At 42.1% G+C, this 15,526-nt stretch overlaps 1 protein-coding gene and 1 non-coding gene across 5 annotated transcripts in view; one reads left to right on the forward strand and one right to left on the reverse strand.

Annotated features, from left to right (window-relative positions):
- LOC122543279 (arf-GAP with GTPase, ANK repeat and PH domain-containing protein 1-like) overlaps window positions 1-15,526 on the forward strand; it is a 200,698-nt gene that overhangs the window by 109,714 nt on the left and 75,458 nt on the right. For all 4 annotated transcript variants that reach the window (XM_043681772.1, XM_043681769.1, XM_043681770.1 and 1 more), the window contains exon 3: window positions 2,667-2,754. In XM_043681772.1, coding sequence (XP_043537707.1) covers window positions 2,667-2,754 — 88 coding nt within the window. The remainder of the gene's footprint in view (window positions 1-2,666; window positions 2,755-15,526) is intronic.
- Window positions 12,116-12,222, reverse strand: LOC122543440. Its single transcript, XR_006310024.1, has one exon. It is a non-coding gene; the product is annotated as a U6 spliceosomal RNA (small nuclear RNA).

Genomic DNA, 15,526 nt, shown 5'->3' on the forward strand with positions numbered 1-15,526 from the left:
TGCAACATTTAAGAAGCATTTGGATGGGTATATGAATAGGAAGGATTTGGAGGAATATGGGCCAGGTGCTGGCAGGTAGGACTAGATTGGGTTGGGATATCTAGTCGGCAGGAACAGGTTGGACTGAAGGGTCTGTTTCCATGCTGTACATCTTTATGACTCTATGACTCAAACATGTTCCTCCTGAAGTGAAATGGCAGGAACTGTGTACTCCAGGTGTGGTCCCGCCCTCACCCTGTACAGTTGTAGCAAGAATTTCATACTTTAATGTTTCATCCCCTTTCCAATAAAGTTGACTTCTTATGATTCATGTGCAAGGACTACCAGATCCCTGTTTATTACAGCATTCTGCAATCTCTCTCAATTTGAATAATGTGCTGCTTTCTTCCTGTGAAAGTGAACAACCTCATGTTTTTGCACATTATACTCTATCTGCCATATTTTTGCCCATTCACTTAACCTATCTATATCCCCTTGCAGACTCTTTGAATTCTCCTTACAAATTCTTTTCCTATCTGTCTTCATATCATCAGCAAACCTGGTGACAATATACTCTTCCCTTCAACCAAGTCAGTAACGTAGATTGTGAAGTTGTTCATTATTTACTTTGGGCCTGATGCTGATCCATGTTTCTTTTGCTGGTCATTCAAGACTTCATACTCCTGTTTCCTCCTATGACCTAAGACATGATATCACTGCCTAAGGTTAAAAGGTTAAATGAACTTTGCCAGAATTTGAACCAGCATTTTTTGCTATGAGACCAAGGCTCAACCAACTGACCATACTGTTCTTAAATGAGGATATGTGAAGAGATCTGTAACTTAATAGTATTATAACTTATAGTGCTGATGCTGTCTGGTAGAACTGCCAACAAAAAGAGCATTCAACTTGCTTTCAAGTGGCTTAGCTTGTATCCCAGAGGGTGGTCACACTGGCTTAGCTTTATGTTGTTCCCAGTCAGGCCACCAGATGGTGCATAATGATAGTGTACAATTTTAAGAGACAGAGGAAGAGGGACAAAACTGGCATCCTTAATTGGTCTCACCTGAACTGTAGTTCTTCTGATTACAGTACTTATTGTCCACATGTAGGATCTCAACTAAATCTTCCTGGCTAGTGCAGATCATTAACAAGTTAGCAGTGGGAGGACAAAGGGCAGAAAAGCAGTCTGAATTGTTTAGTGGACAAGCTGGAAAAGGAACAGAGAAATAAGGTTCCAATATTACATAAAATCACATCGGGTCTACAACATAGAAACAGATTGTTCAGCTCAACTAGTCTGGGCCAATCTTTATGCTCCATGGAATCATAGAGGTCTACAGCACAGAAAAAGGCCTGTCTGCCCATCAAGTCTGCACTGGTCCAGAACAATCACCTGGCTATTCTCATCCCATTTTCATCCCATTCCCATTTCTCAAGACAAGCCTCATCCTAACTCCTCATTTAACCCCATTACTATAATCTTCTCTTCCATTCTCCCTCACGTATATCCAGTTTTCCTTTTCAATGTGTTGATACTATTCACCTTAACCACTTCCTGTGGTTGCCCACACAGTAATCCAGGTAAAACAAAATTCTCTTGAATTTTCTGTTAGGCTTATTACTTGCTATCTTGCATTCACAGAATCGTTATAATGCAGAAGGAGGCCAGTTGGCTTGTCATGTAAGCACCAGCTCTTCAAAGAAGCATCATGACCTAGATTAGATTAGATTCCCTACAGTGTGGAAACAGGCCCTTCGGCCCAACCAGTCCACACCAACCCTCCAAAGAGTAACCCACCCAGACCTATTTCCCTCTGACTAATGCACCTAACACTATGGGCAATTTAGCATGGCCAATTCACCTGACCTGCATACCTTTGGACTGTGGGAGGAAACCAGAGCAGCCGGAGGAAACCCACACAGACACAAGGAGAATGTGTAAACTCCACACAGACAGTCACCTGAGGCTGGAATTGAACCTGGGACCCTGGTGCTGTGAGGCAGCAGTGCTAACCACTGAGCCACCGTGCTGCCCGTTTAATTTAGATTAGATTAGATTCCTTACAGTGTGGAAACAGGCCATTTGGCCCACCCAGTCCACACCGACCATCCGAAGAGCAACCCACCCAGACCCACCTCCCCAATGATCAATACACCTAACACTATGGGCAATTTAGTATGGCCAATTCACCTAGCCTGCACATCTTTGGATTGTGGGAGGAAACTGGAGCACCTGGAGGAATCCCACGCAGACACGGGGAGAATGTGCAAGCTCCACACAGACAGTCACCCGAGGCTGGAATCGAACCTGTGAGGCAGCAGTGCTAACCACTGAGCCACCATGCTGCCCAGTAGTGCCAATGTCTTGCTTTTACTCCATGCCCTTGCACACTGTTTCTATACAAAAATCAGTCAGTGCCCTCTTGAATGCTTTTAGTTGGTGGCCCCCAGTTCTGGTTTCTTTCCACAAGCAGAAACATCATCTCTGTATCCAACTTATCAAAAGCTTTTTGTAATTTTGAAGACCTTCATCAGGTCAGCTCCTCAGCCTTTTCTAGAGAAAAGAACTCCAGCATTTTCAGTTTTTTATCACACTGTTTTGTCCTCTCAAAACTAGTCACATGCTTGTGAATGTACCAATTATGAACTAGAAGCTCTGTGATCTCATGATTTTTCTTTCACAGGGATTGGTTGGTAGTCTGTGCAGTGGGAAGTCTGCACTTGTACATCGATACCTGACTGGCACCTATGTCCATGATGAGTCTCCAGAAGGTGAGTGCCATAGTTCCTTGGAGTTTTTAATGCCTTCTAGTAATTCAGGGCACAACTATAAATGCAAGCCATAACCGGGCTCTGTATTAAAATGTGCAGGAGTAAATATTTTGAATGTTGCGAAAAGTGATTATTGCCTTCATTTTATTTAGTTTTATGTTGCAAAATTTGTTCAGTACAAAATGGCTTGAAATACAAGTCATATTATTGGTTTCCGCCTGCCCCGAGTGTACCAAATAAGATCAGAAATTAGAAGAAACTTTTCTGCCATGATAGAGGAGGACACTCCCAGCTGTAGTTATCAAATGGACACTGATTAACTTCTTCAAAAGAGATCTGGATAACATATTGTTTGCAACAGCTGATTTTTTGGGTTAAGTATAGACTGAAATGATACTCTTGAACTTTGGATTTACTTTAATACAGTACCCCTCCAGGTACTGTCTAACCCATTTTTACAGTTTTCTTTTTTTAAAAAAGTAGACTGAGATGATGGATTACTGCATGGGACTTAATGGCTGTCTCATGGCTAGAGATGAAGGGATTAATGGAGTGAAGAAATTGGAATTGCTGAGTATTCTGGAAATTGGTCCTATACATTAAGGTTCATTATGGAATATTAATGGGACTTTTCCTCAGCAAGGTGAAGGAGTGGAACACTGTCTACGAAAGAATAAATTGTTCATGTACTGTGAAAGAGAGCAAGCTTGATGAGCTGAAAAGCCATTCCCAGTTTTCACTCAACTCTGTGCATGCACAACTGGGCAGAAACCTGGAAGGTGCCATGTGAGCTGTACTGTATTAAGTACTACGCAGGTGCAGCTGCACAAAAAAGTTTACATGTTACTGGGTATTGAAAAAACTGGCTGTGCATATCAATTAAATTGTACAGGGATTAATGGCCATTGCTCATTCCAGGCTTTCTTGTGTTCTTATGGCCAGTTGTTGATCTTCCTTGGGTGGAGCTCATAGGAAGATTTCTGTGGTATAATACTTCTGTCTTAAACCAACTGATCTTCCAACTCAGCCATAAGCACTGCTGCAGGAGATCCACTAATACTTTAGCAAATCTTCCAAGCTCACTTACAAATTAAAACCTGTCAGTCTGAATATTTTAAGATTTGTCCAGGGGAAGTCTCCAATTAGAGCTGTTCACATTACAAAAAAAAGCCTGGATATTGCTTTATTCTCAGTTTCAGTTTGTTTGGAGGCACTAGCTTTCGGAGCGCTGCTCCTTCATCAGGTAGTTGTGGAGCGGGACCGTGGGACACAGAATTTGTGGCAGGGGATTGCAGTGTCATGCAACTGGGATGATGTATTGAACAAACCTAGATTGTGAATGTGGGTTTGCTCGCTGAGCTGGAGGGTTCATTTTCGGACGTTTCGTCACCTTGCTGGGTGGCATCATCAGGGAGCCTCACCGCAGGTTCACTGATGATGTTGCCTAGTGAGGTGGTGGGGTGTCTGGGGGCGAGCCTTCCAGCTCAGCGAGCAAACTTACATCCAGAACCTCAACCTGCGCTACAAATCTTCTCAAAACTCACTAAAACCTAGATTGTTGTTTGGTCTTTCATCTTTTGGAATGGGTCGCAGATTTCGGTTCATTGATGTGAAAATCCCAGAGTTTCTTTTGCGTCACATTCTTGAGATAACTTAAGGTTTTGTAGAAGGAGTGACATCTCAGCTCAGTCAGTGCATTGCAGGTGTGAGGTTGGAGTCTGTCTGTGTCCCAGTCTTGAGTCAGACTGGTTCTATTTTCAAAGTGGAATTTACAAAATATCACATGAATTGACTGCCTGCATGTTGTGCATTGTTTGAGCAAAATAAAATGTATCTGCAAGTATACAGGGTGGCATGGTGGCTCAGTGGTTAGCACTGCTGCCTCACAGTGTCAGGGACCCAGGTTCGCTTCCAGCCTTGGGTGACTGTGTGGAGTTTGTACATTCTCCCCGTGTCTGCATGGGTTTCCTCCAGTGCCCTAGTTTCCTTCCACAGTCCAAAGATATGCAGCTCAGGTGAATCGGCCATTCTAAATTGCGCATAGTGTTAGGTGCATTAGTCAGAGGGAAATGGGTCTGGTTGGGTTACTCTTCGGAGGGTCGATGTGGACTTGTTGGGCCGAAGGGCCTATTTCCACACTGTAGGGAATCTAATCTTAAACTATAGGAAATTGTTGTTCTGAGCAAAATATTAATGTTGTCAACTCCTGAAGCTTTCATTCCTGCCAGCCTGCCTTGCCTAGTCAAGTAGCCTTTTTTCCATCACCAACATCTTTATCACTTATAAACAGAAGTGCACAAAGAAATTGGTGAGACAAATCTTTTACAAAACCTAATACATTTTTTTTCTTATGAGTTTCTCACAGCGAAGTCCAGAAGAATAATTTTTTGTTCTAAAAGGCTCCCAGTCAATCCTGGAGGTTTGGCAACTCTAATTCACAGTTGTCCTGAAATCTATTTCCCTTTCTTACTTTCTTAAACAGGAACTAAAGATGTCTTTTTAAAAATATCTAGCATATTAAAGGAATCCTGCTCAGTCACATGGAGGAGCATGTTCGTCAAATTAGCATTCATATGCATTTCCAGCAGCCATCTCTCCCCCTCTCACTACCTCCACCAAAAAGAGAAAGGACTTTAAAACCAATTGGCCAATGCAGTGGCCCTAAATCCATCTGGTTCACTAATGCCCTTTAGGGAAGGAAACTGTCATCCTTACCTGGTCTGGCCTACATGTGACTCCAGGCCCACAGCAATGGGGTTGACACTTAACTGCCCTCTTGGCAGTTGGGGATGGGAAATAAATGCTGACCTTGCCAGTGACACTCTCATCCCATGAATTAATTAAAAAAAAGGAGGATGCAGGTTTGTGGTGGGCCAGTGGAGTCAACAAGAACCTGTAGCATTCTCAAACAGGAACAAGGGGAAACATTTTGAGCTTGTGTGTTTCAATAGTTGAGGGTTTTCTAAGGTCACATTGCTCAAAGAGTCCAATTGGGTTGGGGGATTGGAATCACCTGATCATAGAAAGGTGCAGTACAGAAAATGGCAATCTCTTAACATATGTCAATAATAAGTCAAACTTAATTGTTCATCAGTTACATTTTAATATTCTCCAGGACGCCATTGCTCATATGATTGAGTGTAAATGGCACCTGCTCCACCAATGGATCCTTTTACCAAATGCATCATTTCTTGAAGACTTCCAGGTCTTGAAATGTTGAAATCAAAGCATAACATATTAATGACCTGTGCATGATGTTCATGAAAAATCCATAGGGGAGCTTTTAGAATGAATGGTCCTCCTTCAGGTTGTTAAAGTGCACACTCACTCCGTTATTGATGGCCCATTTATTGACAGGGTTAGTTCTGACAATGCCAAGCCAATTTGGTAAAGCACCCAGTGACACTGGGAGATAACCAGCCCATGAATAAGCACAGTGGTCTTTCTGTAACGATAATGTCCTTTAATGCCAGAGAATGATTTCCTGATCACATTGAACAATTGATTTGTATTGTTTTACTTCCTTGCAAATCATGGAAAGTACATTGATCCCCAGGTGAGGAGATTGGCAGATGAATTGTCCCACTTGTGCATTGCCAGTAGAAAGCATGCTAAAATAGCTTAGATTGATATTCTGTCTCAATAATGTTTTCCTCCTCATGATTGAGAACTTGCCTGATTGACTGTCATGAACTCATACCCACATCCTGGTACTTGGTAGCACAGGATGTGGCACCAGGGTTGTTCACTTCTCTTGAAGTAGCATCAGCTTCCATTTATCTTTAACTTTGTGTGTTCACTTTATAATTCTTGGTGCAAGTTCATGTCATTCACAAATTGTTCATAATGGAAATAACTTGAGAAATTCTCAGCATTATTTTCAAACTCCTGCTGCTGGCTAAGTTGATTCCTAAAAGTCTCTTGACAGCTAATGGTCTAATTTCCTGCAGGATGAGTTTTTGTTTTCTTCTAAGAATGTATTTCACTTCAACTAATTTTTTTAAGTGCCATTTCCAGGGGTGCAGATTTATAGCAACTGAACAATTCAATTTGTTTTGTCACGTGGGATTTTGGAATTTCAGTCCATGTTTTGGGAATTGATTCTGGTTATTTATGTGAAAACTGCAAAATGATATGATCATATAATGGGAGAAAGAATTGGATCAGGGCAGTGTTAAAACATCATTCAATAGGCATATGTTTATAATGTCACTGCCCATGCTAATCAGAGTGTCTCACCCTGTATAGCATTGTACAGAATTATTTACACCAGATGTATCTTTGATTTGAATCTTGACTGCTACCAGTTACCATAGTGGGTTTGTACCAATCTGGGTCACAAATTGCAATGAGCTACATGACCAAATTGTTTGTTTGCCCTCTTTGGTGAGCATGGAAGATTTCATGGTAAAACTTAAAAGAGCAGATGAGTGCTCTCCCATGTCTCAGCCAATATATGTATCTCTCAACAGGCACCTATCACATGGAGGTTTGTGAGAACTTGCTGCAAGCAAATTGACTGCCATGCTTCCTAATTTATAATAGTCACTCACTTCAAAAAGTGCTTAGTTGGAATGAAACTGGACAGGCCACTTGGCATCGACATTCACTGGAAATGATAACAGCAAGCTAAGCCCTGTTGACCCACCACCCCAGGAAGAAACACTAAAGGTGGCAATTTGCAGAATGTACTCTGTGAGAAAAATGTCCACCACCAAGAGTGGCTCAATAGCTGCACTACTGACCGAACTGGACTTTTGCTCAAGGACATAGCTGACACACTGGGTCTGTGGCAGGTAGTGAGGGAATCAACAAAAAGGGAAAACATACTTGACCTCATCATCACCAATCTGCCCGCTGCAGATATATCTGCCAATGACAGAATTGGGTAAGGGTGACCACCGCACAGTCCTTGTGGAGACAAAGTCCTGAGTTCACATTAAGAATACTCTTCATTGTTTTGCGTGGCACCATGCCAGGTGGAATAGATCTTGAATTGGTCTTGCAACTCAAGACTGGAGATCCATGAGATGCTGTGGGCCATCAGCAGCAGTAGAATTGTACTCCAACCTAATCTGCAATCTCATAGCCTGGCATATCCCCCACTTAGCCATTACCATCCAGTCTGGGGATCACTACTGGTTCAGGAGGGCATGCTAGGAGTATGACCTAAAAGTGAGAGGTCAAGCTGGTAAAGCTACAACAGTGGAGTACTTGCATGCCATACAGCATGAACGACAAGTGATAGATAGAGCTAAGTGATTTCCACAACCAATGGATCAGATTTAAGCTCTGCAGTCCTGCCACATTCAGCTGTGAATGGTGGTGGACAATTAAACAATTCACCAGAGGAGAAGCTTTCACAAATATCCCCATCCTCAATGACTGGGGAGCCCAGTACATTGTTATACACAAGAAGATAACTGTTTTTGTAGAGTCCATGTCCACAGTTTCACTGAGACCTTTATTTCAGTTAACCATACTCCATAAAACTCACTCTCCCAATTCATCCTTAACTAATATATCTGTTACCTAAGGGCTGTTGTGGTGCAGTGGCAATCTCCCTACCTCTGCGCCAGGAGGCCAGGGTTCAAGTCCCACCTGCTCAAGCAGTGTGTAATAACATCTCTGAATAGGTTGATGAAAATATATCTCTATCCATCGTCTGCTCCCTTGTTCTGTTCAGTCAACTTGCTTCAGACCTTGTAAGATGGGCACACACATCATTGCAAAAGTTAAGGTTGAAGCATTTGCCACAATCTTCAGCCAGAAGTATTGAGTGGTTCATCCATCTTGGTCTCCTCCAGAAGTCCCCAGCATCTCGGGTGCTGATCTTTAACCAATTAAATTTACTCCATATGATAAAAAGAAACAGCCGAAGGCACTGAACACTACAAAGGCTATGGACCTAGGCAACATTTCAGCAATAGGACTGAAGACTTGAGCTCCAGAACTTGCCGAGCCCCTAGCCAAGATGTTTCAGTGCAACTACAACACTGGCATCTACCTGTAATGCGAAAGTTGCCCAGGTATGCCCTGCACACAAAATGCAAGAAAAATCTGATCCAACCCAACTATTATTGCCCCATCAGACTACTCTCCATTATCAGCAAAGTGATGGAAGGGGGTCATCAACAGTGCCATCCAGAAGCACTTGCTTAACAATAATGTATTCACTGATATTCAGTTTGGGGTCCACCAGTTTCCTGATCATATTACAGCCTTTGTTCAAACAAGAGAGCTAAATCCAGAGGTGAAATAGAATGATTGCCTTTGGCATCAATGCTACATTTGACTGAGTGTGGCATCAAAGAGCCCTAGCAAAACTGAAATCAATGGGAATCAGGGAGCAAACTCTCTACTGGTGAGAGTCATATCTCGCCCAATGGAAAATGATTGTGGTTGTTGAAGTTCCGTCACCTCCGCTCCAGGACATCTTTGCAGGAGTTCCATAGGGTAGTGTGGTAGGCCCAACCACCTTCAGCTGCTTCATCAGTGAACAGCCTTCCATCATAAGATCAGAAGTGAGATGTTTGCAGAATGTTTAGCACCATTTGCAACTCCTTAAATACTGAAGCAATCCATGTCCAAATGCAGCAAGTCGCAGACAATATCCAGGCTTGGGGTGATAAGTGGCAAATAATATTCAAGCCACACAAGTCCCAAGAAATTACCACCTCTAACAATATGGAATCCAACCATTACCCCATGACATTCAATGGCATTACCATCACTGAACATTTCACTGTCAACATCCTGGGGATTACCATTGACCAGAAACTGAACTGGACAAGACAAATAAGTACTGTAGCTACAAGTACAGGTCAAAGGCGAAGGATACTGTGGTGAGTAACTCACCTCCTGACCCCCCAAAGCCATCTACAAGACACACAAGTTAGGAGTGTAATGGAATACTCCTCACTTGCCTGGATTGGCGCAGCTCCAGCAACACTCAAGAAGCTTGACACCATCCAGGACAAAACAGCCGACTTGATTGGCCCCACATCCACAAACATCCACTCCCTCCACCACTGGCGCTCAGTAGCAGCAGTGTGTATCATCTACAAGATGCACTGCAGTAATTCACCAAAACTCCTCAGACAACACCTTTTAAACCCACTACCATATAGAAGGACAAGGGCAGCAGATACATGAGAATACCACTTCCTGCAAGTTCCCCTCCAAGCCACTCACCATCCTGACTTGGAAGTATATTGCCATCCCTTCAGTATTGTTGGGTCAAAATCCTGGAAGATCAGAAATAACGGCAGAAAGAACAATTATTTAAAGTGGTTCTGAGTAATGTAAAGGGCTTATTAAATATGATCAATGGAGATATTTTAAAAGGAGGCCTAATGGAGTTACAAGCAAAGTTCATAGTTAATGTGCATTGAGTATTTCTTTTTTATTTTTATTGTTGGAAAAATCAAGTGAAATTTTCCCCACTTATAAAGTGAACATTGATTTTTCAGAAAGACTGCTTCACTTCCGCAGGATGCGGTTAAACAGGCTCACGCCATGCTCTTGACAGGATGTGGTCCCATTGCAGCAATCGTTTGTAGCCCAACTCTTTGATATGTACCTAGTTGTTTCAGGGCTTTATTTTTAGCATGGCCAGCATGGATGCTTTCTATCAAACATGACAGTTTTAACATTTTATTTAACTATCACAAAAGGCTTCTAGTGTGTAACCAAGCCACTCAAAATTGTTGTGATCATGTCAATCTATTTTGTGAAACAAAGGTTTTTTTATTTTGAAAGAAACATCAGAAAAATCATGGATAATTTTAATTATTCAGTGTGGAATTTAAATTTTTCACGCGAGGTAAAAATACTGCATTAGCGGATCCCCACCAGTTAGCTGCTACACCATTACCTCTAGAGGCTTTAGACTCTCTTCCTCACCTATGTTCAGTCCTTGGCTACATCATCTGTCGACATGGGGTCAAATTCCACTCTATATGTGCTGACAATACCCAGTTCTCCCTTTCCATCACCTAGCTTGAGCCTCCACTGTCTGTGTTTTCTTAGACTGCTGTTTGATGTCCTGTCTTGCATGAGTTCCAACTTCCTCCAGCTAAAGCCTTAGTTGACTTCAGCCAGTGTCTTTGATCTATGCCCCAAACTCTATGTACCCCTGCCAAGAACTCTATCCCCTACACTAGCCACCGTCTCGGTTAACCCAGACTGTTTACAATGTTGGCGTCCCACTTAATCCAAAGCTGAATTTCTGACCGCATATTCTCTCTATCACAAAGAACTACTTCTACCTTCATAATGTCACCTGCTTCCAACCCTACCTTGCCAATTTGTCACTAAAACTCTCATCCATACATTCTGGATGTAATTCTATGCTCCACCTGAGTAAACCTCCACTCATCCAAATCTTTTTTGCCGTGTATCCCAACCAAACCAGGTCCCCTTATTCATCCTTGTCTTATCTTGCTCAATTTTGACTCAAAGACTATTTAAACAGTGAGCATTTTAAATCTCAACATGGTCTCACCGTCTCTATCTCTCTAACCTCTTCCTGCCTATTCAACCTGTAAGGAGAAAGTGAGGACTGCAGATGCTGGAGATCAGAGCTGAAAATGTGTTGCTGGAAAAGCGCAGCAGGTCAGGCAGCATCCAAGGAACAGGAGAATCCGACGTTTCGGGCATAAGCCCTTCTTCAGGAACCTGTATTCAACCTGTAACCCAAACCTGCCATTCCTCTAACTCTGGCCTCTTATGCAACCCTCCCCATGCTCCACCATTAGTGACCATGCATTCAACTGCTGGGCGTCAAACTCTGGAATTCCTTCCATAAAACCTTTCACCTCTCTACCTCTCTCCTCCTTTAAGACCAGCTTTTAAAACCAGTTGAAATAACTCCACAGGTATCCCGTCACCAAGTCACCCTTTATTTACACGTGCATAGTACTTGACACTGGTCCAGCTTCCTCAGAGCCAGTTCTCAAAGTGAAAAGGATGTCTGACACTTTTTTTAAATTTCTTTTTTTTGCGAACAGAACCCCTGACACTCCTGTTTTTTTTTCGGTAGTGCTTATTTTTCCCCAGCACCCATGTTGTGTGTGTGCAGATGTGAGACCAGAGAAAGACACAAGGTGTACAAATCTTTATTCAGTTTCCACCACCAGGAAGAAAGGAAACACCCAAGTGGCCAGTGACAAACTGTGCCCTTCCTTCACATCAAAGGGCAATGCTGTGTGATCAAACAGTGAATGGGAGGGCAGGGATTAAATCAAAATAGAATTGGAGGGGGAAATCATACACTCCACTCCCTGTGGCGCCCATCTCTCCCTGAACAGCTCAAGGGTGTTGGTGAACACCACGTGCTCCTTCTCCAGAGACACCCAGGCTAAATATGGAACACTTCACGAATTTGCGTGTCATCCTTGCGCATGGGCCATGCTAATCTTCTCTGTATTGTTCCAATTTTAGTATATGTGCTGCCGAAGCGAGTACTCCTCTTTATTTATTTATTTTTTAAACACAGCTTCAATCAGCCAAAAAAAAGCCAGAAAACAAACAAACAAGCAATCTCAGTAAACAATATAAAGAACCAAACGAACTTTGAAATAAAACTCCTCCTTACTGCAAAGAAACCAACAACAACAAAAATCAGTCTCCTCTTCCCTTGAGAGAACAGAGTTCTTCCCTTCACTCCACACTGAACCAGCTCCCTCAGAGCTAGCTCTCAGAGTCAGCAGGATGTCTGATACTCCTCTTTTTGTGAACAGAACCCCAATACTCGCCTTTTTTTGTTTTGTTTTGTTTTTTTTTGCTTAATTACCCCCACACTACCGCCTAACTGCGGTAGTGCTTTTTTTTCCCCAGCACCCATGTTGTGTGTGTGCAGGTGTGAGACACAGTGAAAGACACAAGGTGCACAGATCTTTATTCAGTTTCCACCACCAGGAAGAAAAGAAACACCCAAGTGGCCAGTGACAAGCAGTGCCCTTCACATCAAAGGGCAATGCTGCGGGATCGAACACTGAAGGGGATGGCAGGGATTAAATCAAAATAGAGTTGGAGGGGGAAATAATGCACTCAGCACCCACCTCTCCCTGAACAGCACAAGGGTGTTGGTGTCTTGTAGATGGCTTTGGGGGGGGTCCTCTTTATATCTATCAGCCAGAGCTCCCTGATTGGATCAAGTTAACTGCCCCAGTCAGGGAACTCATTTTCTATGAGGTCCACTTGGCTGACCTCGTTACAATCACTACACAATTATCTCTCTTAAGCTTTTTGGTATCTCCACCTAAATATTTCCTCCATGGCTTGATGGTCATTTTCTTTTGATAATACCTCCATGAAGCATTTTGGCAAGTGTTTCTCTATTAAAGCTGCCATATGAATGCAAATTGCTACTTTCAGAGAGCAATCTTTGTTACTTGGCTCTGGTTGTGATGTAGAATGTCATTGTGATCATTTTGAAAAGATAACTCTGCAGCCTGTTTATAAACGTATATATTTTGAAACTGCAGATATTTTCACAGCCATTTAATGGAAACTGTTAATATAAAATTGTACATCATGTGAGGATGAAGGCATAGCTCAGTGGGTAAGTGCACCACCTTGTGTTGTACTGAGCTATACCTGGAAGGATATGAATTGGTTTGTGCTGTGTTTGCTGGCCCTTGAATGATGCATTACAATTAGTGTTAGTTGAGAGGGCAACAATTAGTCAAAGATTTCAGCCCTGACCACAGCTAGAAAGTGGCTCTTGTGGTGCAGTATTAGTGGGAAAGAAGACTGGGCTTGTGTCCCATCTGCTCCAGAGGTGTGTTATAACATCTCTGAACAGGTCGATTAGGAAAAAAATATCCAGTTGAGGACAGAAAGGGCTCCTTTGATGCAGTCATATTGTCTCTATCTCTGAGCTTAGTGGCCCAAGTTCAAGTCCCACCTGCTCCAGAGGTGTGTCATAACATCTCTGAGTATGTTATTAGATAAAAATCCTAATTCTTGGTCCAGGTGGAGGGCTCATGTGGTGTATTGGTAGAGTCCCTACCTCTGGGCTAGGAAATCTGAGTTCACATTCCACCTGCTGCAAAAATGTGTAATCATATCTCTGTTAATGGTTGATTAGAAAATATCTAAATGAGGACCAGTTTCCTACCTCCTGAGCCAGAAGGACTAGATTCAAGGCCCTCTGCTCCAGAGGTGAGTCAAAGTGTCTGGATGAGGGCAGGAATGGCCATGTGCATATGATGTTCCCCATGATCAAAAACCTTTTCACGCCTAGCAGTCTAAATTCACATGTGAAGGACAGCCACTTGAGCAAAGTAACAGAGGGTGTTGAATAAGTTTTTTTACACTAGATGCATGATACACATGCGGAAAGCCTTATCATTTTTAATAATCTGCAAATCAAGCTGCTGAGAAACCAGAGATTCTGTTTGCCTCATAGGGACACCACCACTTACCTCACCAAACACCTAACCACAAATTGGCACAGTCAAGTCTTGGGAACACCCACCATTGGAATTTAACTTATTTATTAATAGAGCTCCTTTGTACTTTCTCATTGTTAGTTCAGTAAAATTACTTTGCCTGATAGGTTGTTGGCTTCTCACTGAATCAGATCATATAAAATTCATTTGGCTCACCACACCTGTGGCAGGTCTCCTGATGCTATCCATTTGAATTCCATTTCTCTGTTCTTTCCTCAAGTCTTTTCATACTTTTTATTTCTTAATACCCATTGAATTTTTATTTCCATCCCCCTCCAAACGTGGGGTGGTTCACTGCTCACTCATTTGAAATTAGAATTTATGCAGTACAGTTATTATGCTCAGAATGTGTTAAAAATGCTTTTGAAATACTATAGAAGTTTAAATATACATCATAACTGATGCAATGTATAGAAACTGTTGGCCAATTTGTTCATAGAAGGCTCTACAGACAGCAGTGAGGTAAATGACCAGTTGATCTGATAGCATTATAGTAATGCTAAGGTGTGTGAAAATTACCACAAGCTACCTTTAATTCAGTTACTTATTAAGAAATCTCACAGACAATGAAATACTTAAATAATTACTTAAACTTTATTGCGTGTAGCAACCAAAATAAGACCACTCAAGTAAGCAAGTTAAACATCACAACCCAACTTGGCTACTACCTGATTAGTGGTGGATTTCAACTAAAATTCCAACCAACAGCGTCTGTTTTTGGCTGTGTCCAGGGTTCGATCCTTATGTAGTGTTTTTCTCTGGAGTTCTGCTACTGAAGAATCCTAGAGTTGAATTCCTATAGTATTTTCTGTCTTTCAAGTTTATTGTGTGACATTATTGATGATCCTTTCCATTCTTTCATCCACAATATTGCAAGTCTGCAGCTTGGTTTCTTATAAGTAGCTTCCCTGCTCCTTGTCACATTTGGCATTGACTGCCTGTTTGAAGACACAACTTTTCTGCAATTAACTCCTTAAATTCTTCTGCAGGGCAATCATTTGACCTGGTGGCGTAAGGCATCTCGTTATCAAGCAGTTGTTGAAACAGTTTTGTTTATGTAGCTTCAACTCCTTTTTCCAGACATGGCTAATTGCTTTCAATTCCTGTGTAACAATTTGTCCTTATCCCTTAACAGTTTATTCCAAACAGAGTTGCTGCTGATTCTTTTAATCCATGATCGGTTATTAAAGTTCTGAAGTTTACATTATCTCAAAGGTAGACAGTTAAAAGATAACTGTTGACTCGGGAAATGAGAACTTTGCCTGCCCTTCTTCAAGTAGTGGCAAGGGATATTCTCCATTCTCCTAAGAGAT

The sequence above is a fragment of the Chiloscyllium plagiosum genome, chromosome 43, assembly GCF_004010195.1.
Source record: "Chiloscyllium plagiosum isolate BGI_BamShark_2017 chromosome 43, ASM401019v2, whole genome shotgun sequence".
NCBI lineage: Eukaryota > Metazoa > Chordata > Chondrichthyes > Orectolobiformes > Hemiscylliidae > Chiloscyllium > Chiloscyllium plagiosum.